Below are 24,966 nucleotides of genomic sequence, written 5' to 3' on the forward strand. Positions count from 1 at the left end.
AGCTCAAGCTGGCTAAACTAATAAGTATGTAATTGCAACCAAACCTTGCAGAGTTATTGCTCACCTGAAGCATATAGACAATGCTAATACAGAATAAACAGAGCTGAAACCTTAAGTGAAAAAAAAAACACTGGAGGAAAAGAAAGCATTTGAGGAGGACAAAGCAATTGACAAAAATGCAGGCAGAGAGCCAGCATCCAACTGGGTTTGCTGGTCTGCTGGGCATAGTTTTCTGAAGATGTTACCCTGTCAACCAAAGAGGCAGCGGCACGAATGTGTTACTTTGCTGTGGTGTCATCAAGAGATCTTTGTCTCTGCCCATGTCTCAAACATAAAGAACTGGAGTAAAGGAAAGAAGACAAAAAATAAAATGAAGAGAGAGTGAGTGGGAAGACTAAACGATGGCATAGGGGGCATGAAAAGTGTTTTATCACTAAGTGTCTTAAAATAAAAAGATATAGAATTGTAATTAAAATAACAAAAAAAGTGCAGAATAGCACATTTGCCGCCTTTCATATTTTGATTGTGACCACACATTGTGACTATTATCTATTACATGTATATTTTTATATTCGATGTCACTGTTTCCTTTAGTCCACCAGAACTATGTGGGTACAGATGCAGAGAAAAATCCCTTCTACCTGTCAGTCGTCCTCTCGGACCAAAACAATCAGCGGGTTCCTCAGTACAGAGCCATCCTCTGGAGAAAGACGGTGAGTTCACCGTCTGTGCACCTCGCAGCACTTTCACCCAAGATTTGTAGCGATGATGCCGAAATTGAGTGGAATTACTAGTGGTACATCAAGGTACAGGTGAAGGGAAAAGTTCCACTTCTTGGGAAATACATTTATATGTTTGTCTGGATAGAGTTAAATGAAATTTTATCTTTAATGTTGCAGATGAAAGTAGTTGTATCTATTAAAGCAGTAATATTTTCCTCTTAAATGAAGCAGATTAAGTATCACAATGTAGGTACTTAAATAAATGTACTTCGTTTTCACTGTGCTAATCTGACACTTGTCAGATACTGGGACTTCAACATTTTCAATTGGAATGCACAGCTGTAGGTGGTATCCTTGCTGTTTTATCTAAATATAAGAAGGCACAAAATGGCAACTTGGCCGACTATGCTACTCTACTCTGAGTCACCATGTGTAGGTTTGCGTTTGCGTTTGCCTTGTGTGTTTGTAGTGTGGTGACTCAGCTTCATGACCAAGATAGCTTGGATCTAATTTTGGCCTCCAGTCTCATCTGGAAACTGATTAGAGTGGTGCACCTCTGCCGGCTGATCACATTTATTTGTCTTGTTTCTGTCAGTCTGTAACAGGATGTTGTTGTCAGTGGGCAGAACAACTTTGTTGGCTTGAACTGCTTTGGTTTAATGTGGTCCAGTGTAATTATTCCATTTAGCTGTTTGACAAAAATGTTGTGTCCTGCTGAATTGCTTTTGCATGAAAAACTTCTGAGGATATAATGCCACATATCTTAAAAAACATGTTTGAGCAAGTGAATATGATGTGTGTCCCTGTGTGTCCTTCTTATTCGCTCAGGGCACTCTGAAGATCAGCCTTCCCTACAGCCCCAACAAGACACTATCAGTCAAGTCCATCCTGAGGTGAGAAGGGCAGCCTCGAGCTGTAGGTTGTTGGAAAAGTTGCCAATTTTTGCTCCATGCGACACACACAAACACACGTGCGCGCACACACACACACGCCCGTACTGATAAGTATATTTGCCGTAGACCTCTGCTATTAAAAACCAAACACATGTGCCAAACACACCACTCCAGTGGGTGACATGTTGATTCATTCTGAAAACCAGACCACACTTATCAGAGTCTCTGTGATTCCACCTTAAATGCTGGACATGAACAGTTGATCGACCCTCCTGCAAATGCCGGTTTGGAGCATATGTTAGAAATGTCAGGGTCTTGGTTTTAGAAAGAAGAAATATGTGGAGTGGTGTGTTTGGCTAATGTGTTTTTTAATAGTTTTTCTAGACAACAATTGAGGTCTACAGCACAGATGAACAAAATAATCCAGGTTACACACAGTTTTAGTACATATTTTTCACCAGAAAGTGTTACCAGTAGCAGATGTTGTCAGTGACTTGTAGCTGAAGATCAACAATGACAACAAGATGCATGAAACAGGAGACTGGAAATTCCTCCGGCTGAGTGCTGTCACCACTCAAACTCTGAAAAAGTACAAATGGCAAAAGCAGAAGGAGAAATACCCCGTATCAGGTCTCGTTTTTCCGTCTCTCCCTTTGGGCTATTTGTCTTGCATTGTTAGTAAACACCTTATTCTCTTTTTCCCCCCACTTCCTCCACTCCCCCTCTTCCTGTCCTAATTCGCAGCGCAATGAACATGGACAGGTTTGAGAAGGGCCCCAGGGAGATCCTCAACCCAGACATTCAGAAGGTGAGGGTAACACCAGAGGATCAGCTCACACCACTCATAATGAAATGTAACACCAGTCCATTTTATGCAAGACCTGATCAGCAGCAACGAGACTCTATAATATCCTCAGGCTGGGTTATCTGTACCTGGAGAGCTGGTCAGTGTGAATAATACCTGTTATGTCCTTTTTCCTCAGGATCTGCTGGTGCTGGAGGAACAGGAGGTATGGCAGGATTCCGCTTTCACTTCACACTAGCTTATTGGTTGTCTCTTGTTAGTACAGTGGAGCTCTGGTGTTTGTTTTCGAGGTTAGCTACTGCTTCTTTTATGGCACTTTTGTTTGGTTTCTTTTTGTTAGGCTTTCACACACCCACATAACAGATACCCGTTTGTTTGATTCTTTGTTGAGATTTTATCTGATTAAATAATCCTTAATATTGTCTTACATCTTGCAGGAACTAGAGTTGTCCCTTCTAAAACTGTGCCTCATATGTGTTTTCATAGTTTTTTCTGCTCTGACATGCATGCATCAAGGGGGGTAGAAAACACGTTTCTAAAATTACATTTCTAAAATGGTGAGCACTTCTATACAGAGGCAACCATTTTATTGCGGACATTTTAAACCACGTCTCACTTTTAATAGAGATTTACAGTAGCTAAGGCAGCTAAACTACTCCCAGTAAGACTTTAATATAAACATGTGTATACACAATTTTACAATCCTGATTTTATACACCAGTTAAATTATTTTTCTCTGAAAACAAGTTATAAAAAAAATAAAAAATATTAAAACAGGTATTGAACCTAATCAAGCCACTGAAACAGTGTGAACTGTCCTACGTTAAAACTGGAGCTTGTTCCTGTGCCCTGTTGTCAGTCTAAGTCCTATTTACAGCGTTATACCTCAGAGCTTCAGACCTCAGAGAGAATGGAATTGTTGGTGCTAACAGCTAATTTCTTCAATAACAAGGACAGTAAAACAAATCATCATGTTGATCTCCTCATTAGTTCCTATTCAGACTAGTTAAAAAGTAATTAGTCTCTAGGGGCTTTTTGTGCATCTCTTTGGTCTTGTTTTATATTTGTATGTTTCTTTCATTAGAATCTGAATCAGAGGATGTTTATTGCCAAGCACAGTTAAGAGCACTTAACAGTAGTAGGAATTTGTCTTTGTGTCAGGTGCATAAACATAAAGTAAAATATAGAGAAACAGAGATATAATTTTAAAAAATACAATACAAAAAAATAAAATAAGAAGCTATGTACAGAAGGTGAGTGTGCAATGGAAGGTAGTAAAACTTGAAAGAGTGAGACTGGCTGTCCGTGAGTTAGGTGGATGGGATTTGGGTGCTGGAAAGTGTTCTTGTGGTCCAGAGGGAAGGGGCTGAAACAGTTCATGTCCGGAATGAGAGGGGTCGGCTGGGAGGCTGCAGCCAATAACCTTCTCAGCTAAGTGGATGAAGCAAACCAGACTGTTAGGCAGGATGTGAGGATGGATTTGATGAAGTTCACCAACACTGAAACTTCTTCAGCTGTCGCAAGAAGTACAGCCTTACATGCTTCCCCAGCCTCACCAACTGCCTGCACATGGTGTCAGGCACATTCAGCTGGGAGAGCTTGTCTCGGAGCAGAGCTGAAGTCCACAAACAGTATCCCTGCATAGGATCCTCGGGAGTCCAGATGCTGGAGGATAAAGTGGAGGGCCATATTTACAGCTATCATCTACAGATCTCTTGGCCCTGTAGGCAAACTGCAGAGAATCTAGAAGGAGGTCTGTAATGTCCTTGAGGTGGTACAAGACGAGGTTCTCAAAAGACTTTTGACTCGCCTTTTTGGGGGCTGGTACGATGGCTGAGGTCTTAAAGCAGACTGGCACGTGGCAGATCCTCACGTTAATGTCTGTGAACGCCGGTAACAACTGATTGGCACGTTGCTTGAGGATGGAGGGGTAGACAGAGTCTGGGCCCGCAGCTTTCCGAGGTTTCAGCCGCTTAAACAGTCTATTGACATCTTCCTCTTTGATGGTGAGAGTAGTGAGGAGTGGAGGGGAGGGGGACACTGAGGTGTGAAGCTGTGTGGATGATCCATGTGTGGCAGATTTAGCTCTGCTCACTAAATCTGTACTTAGCTTTACTGTATTTGTCTTTGTCTCCACTTCTGCATGCAGCCTCTTTCTCGGACCTCAGCCATCTGAGATTAGCTGTGAACCAGGGTTTGTCATTGTTTTAACTCACCCTGGTGCGTAATGCAATGACACTGTCCTCACAGAAGTTAATGTAAGACGTCACAGTGTCCGTGTACTCATCCAGACTGTTAGGCAGACCTAAAAACATCCCAGTTCCCTCGCAGCCTCACTGCTCCACTTTTTTGATGTCCTCACAGCATGTTTGCAGAGTTTTAGTTTCTGCCTGCATGCCGGAAGGTGCACCATGCCAGGTGCACCATGATGTGGTAAGACTTGGGGGCTGTAGCTCAGTTGGTAAGGCAGTCGTCCACGGACCACAGGGTCAGTTGTTTGATCCCCTGTCCCGGCTACGTGTCAAAGTGCCTTTGGACAAGAACAGCGAATGGCATGATAAGCAATAATCAAGGCTGATGGTGGTGTAGCTGTGGTCTAGCACTTAATAAACTGTTTGAACTTGGGGAGTTTGAGAGAGAGATAGCCTTTGGTAAAGTCTCCTAGGACAATAACCAAGCCGTCCGGGTTTGTCCGTTCCACACACAGTGAGACGCACAAGCGCACCTGAGCGTTTACCTCTTCTGCGGGGCCTCACTTTGTGTGCCTCCTTGATCAAAACAGCAAGTGAATCTGTGATAGAAGCCAGAAATGTCTGCAATAAATCCACAGGAGTAGTAGCTTTGATGTCAATGAGTTATTCCCTAGTGTAAAGACCACCAACCAGAATACTGTATTAAAACACAAAACAAGACAAAGTAGAGCACACCAACACACCGAGGCTACCATCTGTGGCGCCGTCATATTACATTAGCAGCTCTCAAATGTCAATAGAAAAGAATATCACCTGCACAAATATTAAGTAGCTTTAATTTTGTAGGGTTCTGTCAACTTTAAATTTGGTGTCCTGTATGCCAAAGACGGACAGCTCACAGATGACGAGATGTTTAGCAATGGTAAGTCCCTCCTGACTTTTTTTTTTTTTAAACATTTTAACCAAAACTATTCAGTGTATAATTTGATACTCTGTGGATTTTCTGTTTTGCTCTCTTGCCAATTGTGTTTATTTGAACTGTCCCTTTTAATATAAAGCTACAGACAGCGGATGGATAACTTGACATCAATATTAATTAGCCCAATTGCAAACTGCAGCTTCATATTGAGCAGACAAAGTTTAATGTTATTGTGTGCAGCTAAGTAAATAAATGTCCATGTACTACAAAGGAAGATTGCTGCTAACCCAGAAGTTTTCTTTGTGTTTTAGAGACAGGTAGCGAGAACTTTGAAAAGTTTCTCACTCTGCTGGGTGATACCGTTACTCTGCAGGGATGGGCAGGTTACCGCGGAGGTTTGGACACAAAGAGTAAGAGAGCTCACGTCTGCTACGTCACATCCAAAGGAACATCACTTTAAATAAATGCATTCTTTTAGACAAATGTGTCCTACTGATTCTGTGTGCTGTTACTGTCCCTGCAGATGACACTACAGGAATCAAGTCCATCTACACGGTGTACCAGGGCCATGAGCTCATGTTCCATGTGTCCACCATGTTACCCTACTCTAAAGAAAACAAACAGCAGGCGAGTGTGGCTGTGGGCAGTAGTGCATTTTTCTCTGTTGTTATATAGCAACCAGTTTTTTAAGTGACTCTTTATTATGAATGTGTTTATAGACTCTACTGGTGTACTGATGGGATGCTAGTACAGTGCTGGCAAATATGTTCAATGTAGCAAAAAAAATACTAAAACAGAAGACATTATTGCTTTACTGTTGGGGTCCATCCTGTAATGCCAGAATTAATACGTATATTTTAAAGGGGCTGCTGGACACGTAATTGGATTTCTTTCTAAGCTAGAAAATGCATTGTGGTGTTTAATAAACACTAGTATGTTCTTGTGCTATAAGTGAGTGTAGCTGCTAGTCTAACACTTGTCTTCCATCCACCTGACAAGACAAGAACTCCAGTCTTATGATAGAACGTAACTGTGTTTCACACTTGAGCACAGTCTTATCCAGTGTAAAATCTGTTTAATTGGTGAAGCAATACGTAATTGTGGGATGTTAAGTAAAGGATCCTGACATTTGTACAGTTTTTATGGATTAATAATGATCAAAAAGATTTATCCACCATGGAACTGGCTACCTGGGATATTTTGCAGCAAAATAGCCAGCTGTTTTTTCCTCATAGCTCAGTCAATAATGGCTCGTCACACAGGCATTATTCAGTTTTACATATAGTTTTAGATTCAGGGTGACTGTATGAGGTTATAATTCCCTCTGATGTCCATCGTGAACAAACATCAAACAAGCACTTGGTTTCAGTTTTCTTTAGTATCAACATAATGCAGAGAGAGTTGTCTTTATATATGTGGATACGTTGCAAACATAAACTGCTAGTAGCGAATTTGCCAATCTACTGAACAATGTAAAAAAATTACCATGTAAGATTAAAAAGTTGTAGCCTACATCACAACTTGTTGAATCCATGCAAACACAGGGACTTGATAAGGCGCAGTTGTTCCAGGTTTGTCTTGGAGCCGTCTATACTTATGAAAACCAAAATTGAACGAAGGGGAGAAAAGGCCATTAAATCAATGAAATGAGTTGTAAAGACATTTCCTGTCACACATAAATCAATGAGCACTATGGTTACGTTGCTGTTTTTGTCTCGTTTTGATAAGTCTTCTGTCTGCCCTCATTCGCTGGCAGGTGGAAAGAAAACGGCACATTGGAAATGACATTGTTACAATAGTATTCCAAGAAGGGGATGACGCATCGTCATCCTTCAAACCATCTATGATCCGATCGCACTTCACCCGTATCCTTCACACAGACAGTGACTGTCGGAGAAATTAGGTGGTAAACCACTTACATGAGCCATGTTAAGATGTAATGAACAGATCAGATCAGATTTCAGCTAATGAGCATCAATCCTGTACCACAGAAGACATATGCAATTTTACTGTATCTCATATTAAATAAAATGTTCCTTTACTTCATTCTCAGATATATTTGCATTAGTTAGGTATAACAGCCAGAATGACAGTTACAGGTGAGTGGCATTTCATCCAGACTGCTTTCTCTACCTAAAGAAGTTTGCTAATGCTGCTACTAAGTCCTCTTGATTGCTTCTGTGACATCCTTGATTTGAAAGAGTTACTTTAATATTTTATAAGAGAGATGTTGCATTGTTTACGATCACAGGTTAAAGATTTTCTCAGAGGAGAGCGTTCCACTATTTGGACCCCCTCTTCCATCTCCGCCTGTATTTACTGATCACCAAGAATTCAGGGACTTTTTATTAGTCAAATGTAAGTAAAAACAAAGAAGAATTTATTATATCATGACCAGTTAATCTGCGTCATGTTTGTTTGGCTTAATAAGATCTTTTGTCATTGTTTTTAGTAATCAATGGAGAGAAAGCCACACTGGAAACGCCAACGTTTGCTCAGAAGCGTCAGCGGACCCTTGACATGTTGATTCGCTCGCTCTACCAAGACCTCATGCCTGACCTACACAAGGTATAGCTGCACTGCTGACCACCCGCTGAGTTGAAAGAGCTGTTTCTGGATAGGAAAACGCTGTGGCCAGGGATTCTCCTCCGTCTCCTTCTTGTCACTTCATTCACTGGCAGCAACTGTAGCCACTGCTGAGTTGTGTTCTGGTGTATTCCTCTGCAGCCCTCGGCCTGCGTCTGCATACTGCACCACACTGACTGGATACTACTGCAATGCTGAGTTTCTCAGCAGGGCTCTTTCTCCTCACATCACTTTTGTTCTTTTTTGTCTTGTTCTTTCACAGTTTCTCCTTAAACAACTATTACTGTGTTTCACTGCTGCAGTCTTCACCCCCTGCCAGGGTCAGTCTCCTAAGACCCCCTCTCTGCTTTCTCTTTGTGTGTATGTGTGTGTGTGTGTGTGTGCGCATGTGTGTGCCACATTTTGGATGTTGCTCTTCCATGTTTAGGTTCCTTTTTCTCCCCAGAACATGTTAAACCGACGGTCCTTCAGCGACGTGCTGCCCGAGTCTCCAAAATCTGCACGCAAGAAGGAAGAGGCACGGCAAGCTGAGTTTGTCAGAATAGGCCAGGTACAAAAATAAAGTGCACACACACACACACACACAAACAGAGGAACACCACATAACCATAGCTCTGTGCAGTAACAAAGCAGAAACACGTACAAGAACAAACCAGGAACCAGACCCACACAAGGGTGGGAAAGGGAAAAAGTGTACGTGGAGAAACACACCTGATTCTAATAAATGCACAAATAAAATTATTAATTAACACACACAAGACTAGCTTTAACGTCAAATGTAGAAATTACATACACCCTCACATTGTTCCTTAAATGACAGAAAGTGAATTTGACACATGGTAATTGTGCAGAAGGCATGTCGTTAAAATTATTTTGCTAATAATAGTCACTGTACAAATAGAACTTAGAATGCAGGACTATTGGAATGAAGTATTTTGAATCCATTTTGCGTTGTCTCAGTGTATATGATGATAAGTCGTTTAGCTGCTGCAACCCCTGAAAGACAGCTGGGTGAACTGTAGACCTGCTTATTCTGGGATTGGGATTGAATATAACAACAGGTCTCTGGGCCAGAGTCACCGTCATTATGGGGCTGATGTAATCATCATTACGCCTCTGTTCTGGATCCTAATGTAACCATAATTATACAGGTATAAGGTTAATAACAATCAAGAGGGCTTAGTAGCAGCATTAGCAAATTTACTGAACACATATACAAGAAAAGAAAAGCTTACAAAGCATCGACTCTGGTGCAGCACCTACTGTAGATGACCTTATGGAAATATTTTGTATCTGAGGCATTTTTATTAAGATGTCATTGACATTGACTTCAGCTGTAAGTTGTTTAAACAAGTTTAAACACCTTTTTCCTGTGTCTTAGATGCTGGTGTCTGGCCTGTTATTGCCCCAAACTGAAAAGAAAAAGTAAATTTTATCAGAAAACATTATTTCCAGTTCCCTCACATACTGCCACAACGATTTAGACGATTAAAGTTTGTAGCGTGTTTAAATCAGCCATAAAGATACTGTACGTTGTTCCCTTTGTTGTCTTTATTAGTCACGTCTTGGTCTTTGTGTTTTCTACCTTGTTGCTCTTGTTTCTGCCGCTCTCAGCTCATGAACATAAAGCAAAGCATCGACTGATTAACAAAGGAAACGTCTTACATAATTTAGTGTGCACTTTTGGAGAGACACAGCATTTGCCCTCTACAACATTGACAATCTGTATGTCCATTTGACTGTGTAAATCACATTATAGATTTCAAGTACTCGTGGATCCCTGATATTTTGCGATGTACTTTTATGGATATTCTTTCAAGAATGCCAAAGTACACTGCACGCTGTAGTTTTGGGTGGTACTGATTAAAGAATCTCCAGATTGCCCATTTATGTGGATATGGAAATGGCTGAGTTGTCAGTCTGATCAGATGGTTGTCGTTTGAATATGTGTGCAAAGTGCCTTCAGTTAGAGTTTTGAGGTTCAACTTTTATTTATTACGATGCTTTTTTTCTTTGGCAGTCTGCTTGTCCAAGTCCTTTTCTCCTCAGAATTATGCATCCACACACATGATTTACAGCATTAAATGTCCACTTATCTTGTTCAAGATTTTATGGGCTCATTCAGACATCTTTTGAATAACTTCTGCATTATGTATTTGTAGTTGTGAGGAGTCGCCTAAGGTTTTGTAGAAAGTAACAAATTCCACTGACTCGATTAGAGTAACTACTGTTTTGAGGCATTATTTTGTGCTATTTCATACTTCATAATTCAGAGAGGAATATTTTTATTGCAAATATTACTTCTTACATTCACCTCACAGCTGTAGGTACTAGATACTTTACAGGTGTAATATTTTAAGAAGAATACATTTATCAAATACAACAGATTGTTTAGATTAAACCAGTTGTTTCATAACATTTTTACTTTTTGACTTTGTACAGAAAATCAATGTTTGCTTGTCACCTTTTGGAAGTTTGAATATTATTAGGAGCTCAAACAGAGTATTTTCTTCTTTACAGTTTTCAGACACCTTTGTATAAATAATTATCTATTCAAGGTCCAGGCGCAATTTTCTGAAGAGTGGATGTTTGTTGTGTTTTTGCTCTTAATACTTCATTGAACAGGATACAAACTTAATGTTAGCTGTAATCCAGTGCTTTACAATTGTAAGAAAAAATGGCACTGTGTGCAAAGTCCTGGTCTTGTCCTTGGTCATGAAATGTGATCTGATCGTCACCAAATTTTAAGTATTTCCAAGCTGATAAAATAAAGTAATGATCTTTCCTGTCTGTACTTAACACACCCATTAAACATATAAAGTGATGGCAGAACAAGAAATGACAATACTGGGCTGCTGATGTCACTAATCATTACCTGGTGTCAGAAGTTGGCAAACCTGGAGTCCAATTATTAAAACAACAATAAAGGTGTGGTTTAGAACTACCTTGACTAATAAAACTGCTCAAGCAGTGTCAGTGTGCTGTTGACAAGCAGCATCAGTTGACGTGAGCAACGCCCCACTAAAAACAATCTTTCTCTACTGTGGCTACTCTCCATAGAATCAGGTGCCCATGAAAAATCATGCAGAATTCTCAATGAGGTTAAAAAAAAATCCGACTTTTGAAGAATTTGGAGTTTGTTATCCTCTCTGTTCATGAGTCCACCATAGTAAACCAGGCATATTATCCATGGCAGCACACTATGGAAGAAAACCATTGCTCTCCAAAAACAACATTGCAGCATGCCTAAGGTTTGCCAGTCTGCAAGCTAACACTCAGAAGTAGCTGGGTGGTGCAGCAGAATAAGGATCCTAATCATTGAAGTAAATCTACTACAGAATGAAACAGAATGTGTGGGGAAACACAAAATCTGCATTTTGGAGTGACCCAGTCACAGCCCGGAGTTCAACCCAATAGAGATGTTGTTGAATGACCTCAAGAGAGCTGTTCACACAATACACTGTAATATATGGCTGAGCTGAAGCAACTCTGTAAGAAAGAATGGTCCACAATTCCTCCTGAAACACTGTGCAGGTCTAATTCACAGCTACAGGAAGCTCTTGCTTCAGTTTATTACTGCCAAAGACAGTTCAACAAGTTAATAAAACACTGTTAACATTATCATTTTTCAACATCGCATTATACGTTTAACGTCTGTGTATGTGTGTGTGTGTGTGTGCACGTTAATAAAGTCATGAAAGATTATGATCATCTGTGATTTATCAGCTTAGAAATATTGTGTGTGTTGATATGTGTGATTTTGGTGAAAATCAGATGACATTTCATGACCAACTTATGCAGAAAACCAGGAAATTACAAACGAGGCAATTACTTTTTCTTGTGACTGTAAATACTATTCCATCCCTGCAAGTCCAAAGATACAGAGTTGACACATGTGTGTCATATTTGACGCTGTTTCCTTTCTAGGCTCTGAAGCTGAAGACCATTGTCAGAGGTGATGCCCCAACTAGTCTTGTTACAACAGGCCTGTACAGAAAAGAGGTGAGCCTCAGATGAATATTTTCAAAACAAATGTCTTTAAAGGATAGTCTCTGTCAATTCGAAATAAATCATATTTTTGACAGTCACCATACAGATAAAACACTGAGTCTGGTTACATCTCAGCCTGCAGCCTGAGATGTAACCAGACGTAGGCTGCAGGCCTGTTTTGAGAATTAAGGAATATGTCACGCAGTAGAGCGGTGTTGAATCCCGCTGATGAATATGACAACAGCAGAGGTCTATTCTAATATCCATGTCTCTGTGTGTATACATGTCTGTGTTTACTATGCTGCAGCCATGGGAGTCCCAGTCATTCTGCAGCACATTCCCCTATGAGATTGTGTGCGCTGACTCATGGGGTCAGTCTCTCCTGGTTGCCACCGACGCAGCGGGCGTCATGCTGTTGGATGGTGAGGTCATCCTAATCCATATTTCCTTATGTCCTCTAAAAAAAAAGCCACCCATCCATATCTATTCAATACTGTGCCCAACACAGTAGCTACTGTAACAGGATTATTCTAATGACGTTGTCCATGTTTCAGGCCCTGATCCAACTTTGTCCAACACTGGTGAGTGTCACACAATCAATCTTTTTGGCAATATTCCAACCGAAGTAATTAATTTTATTTTTTATTTTTTCCAACCTGTCTTTAATTGTGATGTATGTGTTTTTACTCAGAGACGCAGTCTTTGCCTCCAGTGCAGGTGTTTGACAGAACCATGGTGGTAAAGCAGATGCAAGTTCTCGAGCCTCAGGACCTGCTTATCACCCGGGCTGACAAAGGTAGGCTTAGTCCACAATACCTCCTCCCAGCACTCCGGACACCTGGTCACAGCCTTCGTCATCCCCACATTCACTCAACATTTGCAGAACAGTTCCTTCCTCATTATCCCCATCTCTTTCTGTGTTGTTCAATACATACTTGCTCTTTCCACCCCCGCTGGTCCAGTAAACACATTGATCTCTCGCTGTGATCTAAGAAAGCTGACCTATAGAGAAACGATCACTGTTGAGGTTATGTGTGTCTATAAGAAAGTGTGTGTCAATTTATTCTGTTGGGTGGGATTGACTGTGAGAGTGAAGTGGGCCTTAAGGGTCTGATATATATGCAGAAAACAGACAAGTAAAATGAAACAGACCTGAAAGCGAAAATAGTTCATGTAAACAAGAAGTTGCTGTGTACTAACAAGCAGCTGCAGGATTTGCCTCATGTGTTTGCCCCAACCAGAAGAGCTTGTAATTAATTACCCTGCAGATGATTAACTAAAGCTAATATTAACAAACAGAGTTGAGTCAGTTTTGATAGTGATTAAGTGATGGCAGTGCAAACATTTGCCATGAGTATGTGTGGGCTTTGATAAAGCTTCGTAGAAAGCCCAAGCCTTGAGAAGCCTTCTAGTAATCCTTCTGTGGTACAGTATGTCTCGCTGTGGGAGGATGCTAAAAAAAAAAAAGTGATGGGAAATTACAGCTAGAGTAACCCTCATGCACTCATGCACCCTCCGTTTTGTTTTGTTTCCAGGGAAGGATGCTCGGATCTACGTGTTCAGACTCACCACGCTCAGGAGAGGCCTGGAGGAGAAGCAGGTCGTCAGAAACAAGTGTGACAGCAGGGAGAACAAACTGGAGAAAACTAAAGGTATACAACTATGTACACAATACTGCAAACAATTGAACTTAATCCTTCAACAAACAAGTGAAATATCCTGTAGACTGGAGGAATGTGTTTTAATCCATGTTCTTTTCTATCGTTCATCCTGTTCATATCGATCAATTAATCCCTGCCTGATAGACCTCCAGCATAATTGATGGTGAATGCAATCCACAGACGAGATTCTGTGCAAAAATAAGCAGCTTTAGCATTTATGCAAACAAACTACATTTCCACACATATACATGGTTCTGAATTCCCCTGTTGTGTTACTATACCTCCACCACAGCTCAGCACAGACACACTGTGTGGGGAAACATTAAGTGTGAATTCTTGACTAAAATCTTTAGAAAACACCCACTCGATTTGAATAACTCAAAAGAGCCAAAGCCTCAAATTCATATCAATTAACACCTCCTGATCTTCATGCCCACCAGGCTGATGTTGCGGTAACAATATGGGTTTCATGTTCTTTTATGTTAAAGTCTGAACAGTTCTGAACACAAAACAGACCAATACCAGAAAAAAACAACTTGAGCTTGAATTGAAGAGTGCAAATAAGTTTCATAAATGACATAAATAAAATATATAAATATACAAGCTAGAGGAAGCAGGATAGTTCACTCAACATTCCTCAAAAATTATAATTAATTGTTTCACAAGTCTTGTGAAAAAAAAAAAATCTGTTTTGTTAAGCATTAAAAGCGATGTGAATGAAACTATTTAAAGCTAAAGTGTCAAAGTGTCGTTTTAAATTTGTATCACCCAAGTTGTATTTAATACTAGTGCTTTATTCTTCCTGCATACTGGGATATTTTTTGTTAGATGGATTGTGCCTTTAACCCATGGACGGACTGAAAGACAAGGCCACACGCTCCCACCCCACTAATTGTTGACTAATGTTTCTGTTTTTGGCCATTTTATCTTTTAACAGAGTTTTTTGCAAACAAGAAATACATTGTTGCATCATCCATATTGAAGAACGAAAGTTTTATTGAAAATGTTGAAAACATGTCAGCGATCAAGAAAACGGAGCCAGCTACTGTATATGTTAAACAAGATTATTCATATATTTGATAAGAAAAAGCAACTTATAATCCTTTTAGGCAAATTTAAAATAGGCTACTGTGACCTCAATGAACTTCTTTTTACAGTACACTCTTTGACCCGCTTGCTGGTGTCCTGCCAGCTCTCTGTGCCGGGTACATTGATCAGTGGAATGATGCAAGGGAACAATACCTATAGGACATGTCCAATGTACTTTGTGTCTCTCTGCCTCTTTCCCCACGCCTCTTCCTCTGCCTCCTCTTTGTCCCAGGCTGTCATTTGTACTCTATCAACACCCACCACGGATCAGAGCTGAGGATAGTAGCAGCCATTAGGAACAAACTCCTCCTCATAACCAGGAAACATCCACGCTTCAGCGCTGGCACCATGGGAGTGGACTCACCAGTGGAGGAGTTTCAGTACATACGGGTACAACAAACTCCTTATGCATGCCAAGACTTTTTCACTTTTAAAATTGTATTTAAATACACTAAAGTAGAGGTAATCGGGAGAACACCAACAAAGGTTTGATCGGCAGCAGAGGTTGTGAAACTTAATTTGCAGGATTTGATCAGAAACATTGTAGACTGAGTCATAGCTCAGCCAGGTCTGACCTCACAGTCATGATATACATATTTTTAGATTGAGTGTGATTTTATCTAAGTGGGGTCTTGGTGTCCAACTTTCTGACCAATCCGTGCATGTGCGCACTGATGGTATCGTGTACTATCCACCCATTAGGAGATCTGTCTGTGTGACCCGCCTGTGGTGATGGCGCTAGTGGACGGCCCGACCGGGGAAAATGACAATATGATCTGTGTGGCATACAAACATCAGTTTGACCTGATCAATGAGAGCACTGGAGATGCCTACCGGCTACATCATGTAGACGCCAACAGGGTGAGACACACATGCATAGTGCACACCCTACAGGAGTAGTTTATCTGTCCTTTGCCTTCATGTAATGAGTTTGTGGAGGCTGAGCAGAACTGAGACCTTCAGCTGACCCAGTTAGTTGCTTTATTTACCTCTCTGATTACCAGGCTGCTTGGGTGAATCAACACATTGTCATTCACAGCAACCGGCTGGGGAGGAAAGGGAGGAAAGGGAGGAAAGGGAGCAAAGTGAATGTCCGGGCTGGGCGATGAACAGCTGTTCTAATAAACAATCTCATTCTGCTTCAAACATTTCTCCTTTTAAATTGATAGCCAATATAAATGAGTTTAATAAATGTTTTTTATTGTCTGGGTTTACCCAGAACCTAAAGGTCATAAAATGTGACCTCAGAATTATGTGAAATGGTTCCTCCTCCCTGCCTACAGGTAAATTTTGTAGCAGCCATTGACGTGTATGAAGATGGGGAGGCAGGTCTGCTGTTATGTTACAACTGTAAGTCAATACTTAACATTACAAATGTTATTAGATTACAATTTACAAAAATGCATCTATTTACTTTAACATGTTTTTGTTTTTGTGTATGAATAAAAGGAGCGATAGCGTGCAACTTTCACTGTGTTACATTAAAATGCTGCTTTTCAATCTATGTTCAAAATAAAGATTAAAAAACAATTTTATTTTGAAACTTGAACCAGGTTCCTCTGTTTCTTCTTCCACAGATATTTGTTACTACAAGAAGGTTTGTCCATTCAACGGCTCCACGCCGATGATCCAGTCCAACACCTCCGACTTCCAATTCAGCTGGAACCAGATGCCCAACGCTATTGGTAGGTTACCATGGCAACAATACTTGGGCCCCACCCTGCCCGTGCTGCTGGCCTGGCCGGAGCTTTCTGTCACCATGGAAACACTGTGTGTGGCCACAAGCTTTTAACTGTTCTGTGTCATTATTTGTGTGTGTGTGTGTGTGTGTGTGTGCTATTATTAATGTGAAAGGTGATGAAAAGAAAACACAATTGGTACGAAACCTATAATCCTGACCGTGTTGATGACATGTTGTTCCTCAAGGTTGCTGTGCATCTTATAATGTGCTCTCTCACACATACACACACACACACAGTTAAAGAGGGATAACAAAATAATAAATAATTAAAGAAATGTACTGAAACACATGACAGTATGTGTTTAGAAGTACCTTCAGTCAATGCTTCTTTAAAACTCGACCTGTTACTGCTAGATATGTAAGTACATGATAGCAGGTGTTAATTTCCTTATTGGTTTAATTGAAACATAACTACTGTATGCACAACACAATTAAATTTACTTCCAATTTCAAAGACCTGTAATGAATGTTGTAAAAACAGAGAAGCCACAGCAAACAAAGAAAAGAAGAAAAAGTTAATTTCTGTAAACTTGATGCAAAAAATGATGAGCACAAAAACATATGAGAAGTAGCCTCAATGAACATACAGTGTGGATCCGTGATTGTTCGTTAGCTACGCGAATTCACACCTCATTCACTTTTTTGTCTGGCTGCTCGTTGCTCAAACAAATGTGCTGCTCCTCCCCCCTCTCTTGGTCACTGACCATAGACAAGGGAGGCACATTCATCGTGAAGGAAAAAGAGGTCGAATCTGCCCCAGCAGTTGCTGGATTTGTTGCTTTTTAAAACACTGTAAGTTAATATGAGGGGCTTAGGAGATGCAAGTCTATTGAGAAACACTGCACCCCGACTCTGCACGCTCCTCTCAGTTCCACACAGCATTTCAGCATATTTCAGCTTGCTTTTGCTCACAGGAATAAGACTGTAAAACCCTCCTATATCTGCCACCTGCCCAGAAACAAAAGGCAGACAGTTATCGACTAGCTGGTGAATATAGTGGATCATTTAGCAGCTAACAAGCCAGATACTTCCCTCAGGAGTTAGTGGCAATCAAAACAGAGCTAAAAGACTGTGACCAACATTGGACTTACTTTTTTTTTTAAAGTAAGCCCAAATGAATTGTAATGTTACCCCCACAATAATCATTTTCCATATTCAAGGCTCTTTATTAAAGCACCTCATTGCCCTTAGGTTGCACCTGACAGATGGTTTGTTTGAGGGTTTTGCAAGTTTACTTTGATTTGCAGACAGGTTCTTCTACGGTGTGCTCCAGCTCATTCAGCTCATTGCTCTACATTTCAAATCAAACCGAAAAGATAAGGAGCATCTAGAGCCCCTTGGGGAGAAGTTCATTTTTCTGCATATATCATCAGCTAATGATGGCATTTCAAAATGCCATTCGTGGCGAAACCGTTAAATGTCTTGTATTGTGGGAGTTGAGCAAATTTGAAAACATTTTAACTCTTTGTTTATCAAGGGCAAAGCTTGGTGGAATCTTGGGGTGGAGTGTCGTCCTAAAGGTCCCTGTTGATCATTTGCGGCTTGTTTATCATATTCCTATATTCTCTTTGCAGTTTGTGCATTTCCTTACATCCTGGCCTTCACAACAGACTCCATTGAGATCCGACTGGTGGTTAATGGTAACCTGGTGTACACAGCAGTCGTCCCAGAGCTACAGTTGGCTGCTTCAAGGGTCAGTGTGATTGACAGCTAATAGTATATCTTGTCCTGACATTTTCAATAGTCTTAAATGCAACTTTGACATTTCTTTAATTATTATTATTATGTTTGTTATTCTGTATCTAAAACTGTTCTAAATCTATGAGTTTTCAGCCCCCTCTCCTCTAGTAATGTAGAGGAGAAAAGTAGCTGCCTCAGCTTTCTCTCGTTTCAATCAATCTTTATTACCCCAGAGGGAAATATGGTTGGCAATCTGCATGGCTACAAAGCAATAACACACTCATAATTCATACACGCAGATAATTTAAAAACGCACCTGGCATCGAAAAAATACTTTTCTTCTATTTCAGTCTTTTTTACGCTTTCCATGTTTCCTCCATCTCTATTCTCTCTGCCCCTCTCCTCTTAATATTTCTTGGCATCTCAACATGTTTGCTGTAACTGTGTATTGATCTTATTCTCTCTCTCTCTCTATGTCCTTCTGTTTTTCCACCCACAGTCGGACATCTATTTTGTTTCATCGGCTCCGGTGAGCTCAGCCTCTAACTGCAGTTCAAGAGACACCAGTTCCCAGAGTTCCCCACAGACGCCCACTGGCTACGAGATGCCCGTGTTCCCCTCCCCGCTCGGTGATGGTAAGCCTTGCACAGCAAAAGTACCAGAGGATGTGGATACAAGTTATTAAGGTTTTCAAATGTCAGTGTTGCCTGCAGACCTGTTTGACTTTGGATGCTCTGTGAGCCCAGAGCTTGAGATTGGATCCATTAACATAAACTTGCCTCAGGAGAACGGTTCATTGAAGCCACTGCCTTTCTCGCAAGGTATAACGTTGACATAAGTTAGTCTTATAAGAAGTATTAAAATGTCCCCATTGTTAGATACTCATAGTGACACTAAAGAGGCGTCTTTCCATATTTTTTCTGTAACTTACAAAATCTACAGAGAGATTTTAGATTATAGCTGAATCTTCAGGCTTTTATTTAATACAATATAAAAATCAACTTGCCGCAACTTCAGAAATGTGGTTTCAAATGTCAAGTATTTCTCTATATAACACTGAATATTGAATTCCATGAATAGGGAACAATCAGTGTATTATTATATGTTTGGGTTTGGCAGAAAGGTTTGTGCTCATAGGAGAATGAACAATCCACTGCTTTTGTTTTATTGTCACTGCAGAATTTCATTGCAAGCGTGGATCATATCAAAAACACTGCCTGCTGGTGTGTTCAATGACCGTTTGACATCTAACCAACCAGCTTCGTTGCCATATTGTGGAAGAGTACAAATCTTTAACATGGTGAAAAGGATCATGTGAATTTTTGGGTGGTTGCAGTTACTCTATAATTTTATAATGTTGTCAAATCCTATTGATCAATCCCAATATTATGATATATTTTTTAACAACAAAGAAGCTGTACGGCAGAGAAGAATTCACTTCATCGCACTTTCTACAGATGGTAATAATTATTTGTAGTATCAATTAAGTGGTGACAATAAGACAATGAAAATATAATTGGATAAACAGTATCTGTATGTATTGCTGTTGGACAGCTGACAGCTCTTAAATGTTGGAGTGTCCCTGAACACACTATTTCCCAAAAAACTGCCATCATTCACAATGAAATGATCGGTAGTTAAATGAAGGGAGACCTGTGTTTGCAACAAAGGCATGGAAGTAGTCTTAAACGATTTCTGCCTTAACAACATTTTACAAAAGGGAGGAATGGGCTAATCACCAACACACCTTCCACCAACAACATCATTTAAGGGACATGATGTCCTCAGAGACAGACGATGCTTTCAAAGATGATCTCTACAAGCCCCTCCCTTCACACCCCTCAGCTCACTTTTATTCCCTCCTCCATCTTTTATTGTATATTTGACCCTTTTGTAGTTCCCACTTCCTCCCTACAGCTGACCTCTTCCAGATTGCCACCACTATCTGAAAGTGAGAGTATTTGTTATGCACATCTGCTGTTAATGCTGTTAATGACATGCAGGTTTGTCAATCAGTGTGTGTGCCATGAGACTGGTGGATGATGGCAATGCATCCATGTAATTCTGACGGCTTCAGCAAAGGACACCGCTTGAGGAAAACTATTATTAAAATGACTTGGTTGTGTAGCCGCTGCCACCGCGGCTGCAGTTGAAGGCAGTGTTTTCCTGAGGCGAGTGGATATATACAAGTCCCATTAAGACTAACAGGGAGGAAGGTCTGACTGTCGCTGCTGCAATTAACTGAGGACGGGCTTAGAGTTTTTTGTCTAGCTCGGCTGATGATGTCTCTCAAAGGGATTCTCATTTTCTGTCTTCTTATGCATATGATTCTGCATCTCCTCCATTCATACACTTAATAGAGAACCTATTGTGCCTAAATGTGTGTACTGTGTGTGTTGAGTTTGTGTAACCCTCTTCTTCATTCCTGGTTCAGATTCTATTCGGATCCCCTATGGTACCAAGCTTTCCCTGTACATGTCTAAGGATGCTGAAGGTACTGCAGACTTTTCTTGCAACTCTTCCTCTGTTCATGAAACCGCTCGTGACGCTGCCCCACTAACATGCACGTGCTCCCAGAGTGTATCGCCCGGTCTGCACCACGGCGGCATGTTGACTTGAACGTTGGTTGAATGTTAAGTGAACATTATGTCTTCCCCATCCCCCCCCCCCCCCTCCTGTCTTAACTATGTAAAGCATTAGTGTGAGGATATGAGAATGAGAGAGGAGCAAGGTGGAAGGAGTGCAAAGTAAAAAAAAGTTAAGGCAAAAGACCTCAAGGCTCAAGGTTTTTAAAAATGATCGGAGGCTGAGAGGATGAGACACAGAAAAGGCATGCATGAGTGGGAGTGAAAAGAGACGGGGTGTGCACAAGCAGGAGATTGGGAGAGAAGAAGGGGAGAGAAGGGAAACCGGGAAGGAGAAGACATGTCTGCCGCAGCATGATTTACAGATTGCACTGTCGCCATGGAGACTTTTGTCAGCCCTCTCTTCCATCCAAAGTGTTAGTCCAAACACTGGTGCCACAATGTGAGGCTGAGGGTGGGTAGAGGGGCTGTGTGATATAGGGAAGAGGTGGGGGTCTGTGGAGGAAGGAGAGAAGTCGGAGGGGTGCTGACAAAAATCCCATCCACTTACTGCCTGTGTTGTATCTGCTCCTTGTGGAGGCGTTTCATCTGTATTAGTAATGAGATCAAAATGCCGCTACCTGCATCCACACACGCTAGAGACCTACAGCAAAAGAGCTACAGAAGAATTTGACTCAAGTTGGTGCTGGAAACACTCCTGACCTTTGCATTTATTTCACTGTTGGAGTATTACACTTCCCCTGGTTCAGAAACGCATGTGGAATATATTGATCTCTATCATTATATATTCCACAAAACTGCATGCTGTCCTGCATTTCTGTCCCAGTTTTGTTGTGTGACAACGCAGGGCGAAGAGATAAGATCTGTAACAACAATAACAGTGTAGCTGTCAAACACAAGCAGTGACCCTCTATTTTTCTCCATGGCTCTTTACTCACTTCTCACCCGCTGACATTTCAGATGAGAAGGTCCCCTTTGTGCAGCACAGTCTCCACATTGATTCAGTCTCATCTGTGTCACCACCAGCCTGCCACAGTGGACCCGAGTGGTGCTGCTGAACTCCAATACTCCCCCCTGATGGTGCATTTGGGCACTGCAGGCTGACTCACTGCAGCTTTGCAGACAGATTGTGCCCTTTGAAAAATCCCAAACATCCGTTTAATGTGTCCCAAACAGACTTTAAGTGTTTGTAGTGGCTGTTGAATAATAGATGGTCTGCTCTAAATGTCTACAACTGAACAGTTTTTATTACATTAACTCTCTGAAGTAAGGATGATTCATTTAAGATCACATGCGGTTTCAGTAAATAGGACTGTTAATCGCTTTAGAGTATGTGAAAATGAAGGTTTAATTCTTTTGTATCAGCTCATCACCCTGAAAACTCATTGAATTACAGCTTCAACAAAAGTGTATGTGGGTAAGTGAGAAGGTTTGGGTTTATATAAAGTAAGTTTATGAAGGTTAGTTAATAAATTAGCATGTATTTATACCATGGCAAGAATATATGTCCCCTTTGAAACTTCTGCATTAACTGGTCATAATATGTGATCGTATCTTTATCAAAAACAACGTACTTAAACTGATACTATACAATAATAATTCTTTGTGTCTTTATTGCGCTCAGAGGTGCTGTTCTTCATGAAACACACCCATAAAACAGTTGTAGTTCTGATGGGAAAAATAAGTGAACCCTTAGATTTATGGTCAGACCTCCCTTTAGCAACAGTAACCTTAAACAAGTGCTTGTAGTAGTTGTGGATTAAAGTTGCTTAATGTTCAGGAGGAATTTTGGACCATTTCCTCTTTTAGAACATTTCCTTTTTGCAACAGCGGGAGGTTTATTTCTTCAAGGGTTCAAGTTTTACAGCCCAACTTCCACTGCATTTCAGCTGGCAGACAGCCACTTACACAGCACCGTGTTTGTTAGGAAACCGTGATAAAATGAGAAATTCAAATTCCCTGTAAAGATGGGAAGCTGCCCAGGCCCAGAGGCAGCAAAGCAGCACCAAATAATTATCCTGCCTGCACCATATTTTTCTGTTGGGATGATGTTGTCACATTTATATACTTCCTAAACACCATAAAAGCTGCTGCACTGACTTCTGAAATAAGTCTACTCCGGGTTCAGCAGTCTACAAAACATTTTCCCGGGTATCACTGTGTAGTGTCACGGTGCCCTTTTTGTTTCCCTGGGCTTCCTCTGTGGACCAAGTTAACCACTGACTCTAATTTACTTGTCCAAAGTCTTACTGAAACTTATACTGGGAAAGTCTGAGTGATCAATTCCAATGTGATTGAAAACAATAATAACAGTGCTCTTTATAATTGTAACTCACTTAAAGATCTGAAATTATTTTTATTTTTTTTAATTCATAAAATTCAGGGGTTCACTTACTTTTTCTCACCAGTTATAGTGACCATATTAAATCGCATAAAGGTTCTCGATTGTTTCTTACATTCTACGCAAGTGACAGCTACTATTATTTATAATGTGCTACGGAAATCGACTTGCAGAGGCTTGAAACCTGCTTTAGGTTCATTATCCATGGCCATAATAATGCTTTTGCAAGCAGTGTCTCTTCAGCACTCACCTAATTAATGCTTTCAACAACATATAAACTGTGCTTTATGTTTGTGTTGTAGGATTTCCCATAAAGACTGGAAGCAGCGAGCTGTAGTTTGTGCCTCTTGTGCTACTGTCAGGTCGGCGATTTAACGCTGGTTTTCTGAAAAGCCCAAAGGGGAGTTTAACAAGCAAAACGCATTACTGTACTTCACCATTTGGCTTAGGAAAGAGACTCATCAGACTTTGGAAACATTTTAAAATCTTTTTCTCATACAATAAACAGATTATTTTCAAATCCAAGTGAGCATATTTTGCAAAACATCAAACATTTTCTTAGTTTGAAAAATAGACACTGCTTGCAGTTGCATCACTGTAATGGAACTTTGACAGAAAACAAAACTAAGATTGCAAAAAACCTCAGTGTCTGAGTGAAAAGTCTGTGAAGGAATTGACATAAATGCACACAGAATATGAATTCATGAGCATAATGTGCTAAAATCTGCAAAAACACTATGGTGCATTACAAAAGGAGTTCCATACATTTCCCATTAACTGCCACATGTTCCTCTTCCTACATACGTGCTTCTGTCACGTCGCATCTCGGCTCTCAATATCTCCTGCGTCTTGTCCTTTCTTTATTTTCCTGACTGTACCCCCACCCCCCAACACATCCTCCTTTTTGCCATCCATCTGTTCATCTGGGTTTCTTCCTCCTAGGTGAAACTGCATGTAAGCAAATCTTTAAGATCCCCTTGTGTAACCTGGTGGGCCGCAGCATTGAAAGACCCCTCAAGTCCCCTTTGGTCAACAAAGTGCTGACGACTCCGGCCTCCGTCATGGTGCCTCCAACTCCTCTCATCTCTGCCACACACTCACTTTCCTTGTCCCGCATGGAGATCAAAGAGATAGCCAGCCGCACAAGGAAGGAGCTGCTGGGTACAGTTATTTAAAATGATCTTACACTTTGTTAATGGTTTGAGCATTTATAATAGTTTAACATTTGGAGATATATGCTTGCTGACTTTCTTAATGCCCCTCTCTGAAATAGTGGCAATGCCTGGAAATAGGGGAAGGCAGCAAGCCTGATTCTGCTACTGGAAATAAATGTGACCTAAAAGCACTTCCAACAAACAACAGTATTTTTTTACCCAGCCAGGCCTGCTGTTTCCCATTGTTTCCAGTGTTTGTGCTAAGCTAAGCTAACCACCAAATGGCTGGAGCTTTGTATTGAATGCAAAGATGTAACAGCGCTAATGATCAACTCATCTAACTCTGGGCAAGAAACAAAGTGACCATAAGTATGTCAAAGTATTCCTTTAAGTCTGGTCCTTCTTCTCCCACCTCATACTAACAAAGGCTTGACAGAGGAGCCCAGTGGGAAGTCGGACAGTGGAACAGTCAAACAGAGGAAGATGAGCAAGAAGAGCACTGAGGAGGAGCCCAAAGCCCGAGCACTGACGTCCACAAACAGCGACAGGTGACATGGCCGATGCAACGCAGCAACACATTTGACAGTTGCATGTTATCAGAGCTTGAG

General features: G+C 40.9%; 1 protein-coding gene across 7 annotated transcripts in view; it reads left to right on the top strand.

Annotated features, from left to right (window-relative positions):
* Positions 1-24,966, top strand: part of garnl3 (GTPase activating Rap/RanGAP domain like 3) — a 65,789-nt gene that overhangs the window by 37,800 nt on the left and 3,023 nt on the right. For 3 of the 7 annotated variants that reach the window (XM_067483594.1, XM_067483596.1, XM_067483598.1), the window contains 26 exons: positions 595-713; positions 1,551-1,615; positions 2,360-2,423; positions 2,599-2,625; positions 5,459-5,534; positions 5,843-5,941; positions 6,055-6,158; positions 7,288-7,396; positions 7,585-7,630; positions 7,783-7,889; positions 7,984-8,099; positions 8,545-8,667; positions 12,045-12,119; positions 12,415-12,529; positions 12,662-12,688; positions 12,799-12,903; positions 13,643-13,759; positions 15,090-15,247; positions 15,560-15,718; positions 16,141-16,207; positions 16,435-16,542; positions 18,173-18,291; positions 18,778-18,913; positions 20,713-20,772; positions 24,147-24,365; positions 24,786-24,906. In XM_067483594.1, the coding sequence (XP_067339695.1) occupies positions 595-713; positions 1,551-1,615; positions 2,360-2,423; positions 2,599-2,625; positions 5,459-5,534; positions 5,843-5,941; positions 6,055-6,158; positions 7,288-7,396; positions 7,585-7,630; positions 7,783-7,889; positions 7,984-8,099; positions 8,545-8,667; positions 12,045-12,119; positions 12,415-12,529; positions 12,662-12,688; positions 12,799-12,903; positions 13,643-13,759; positions 15,090-15,247; positions 15,560-15,718; positions 16,141-16,207; positions 16,435-16,542; positions 18,173-18,291; positions 18,778-18,913; positions 20,713-20,772; positions 24,147-24,365; positions 24,786-24,906 (2,641 nt within the window). The remainder of the gene's footprint in view (positions 1-594; positions 714-1,550; positions 1,616-2,359; positions 2,424-2,598; positions 2,626-5,458; positions 5,535-5,842; positions 5,942-6,054; positions 6,159-7,287; positions 7,397-7,584; positions 7,631-7,782; positions 7,890-7,983; positions 8,100-8,544; positions 8,668-12,044; positions 12,120-12,414; positions 12,530-12,661; positions 12,689-12,798; positions 12,904-13,642; positions 13,760-15,089; positions 15,248-15,559; positions 15,719-16,140; positions 16,208-16,434; positions 16,543-18,172; positions 18,292-18,777; positions 18,914-20,712; positions 20,773-24,146; positions 24,366-24,785; positions 24,907-24,966) is intronic. The other 4 variants (XM_067483595.1, XM_067483599.1, XM_067483597.1 and 1 more) reach the window with 4 other exon arrangements.

This window comes from Channa argus, chromosome 18 (assembly GCF_033026475.1).
Source record: "Channa argus isolate prfri chromosome 18, Channa argus male v1.0, whole genome shotgun sequence".
NCBI lineage: Eukaryota > Metazoa > Chordata > Actinopteri > Anabantiformes > Channidae > Channa > Channa argus.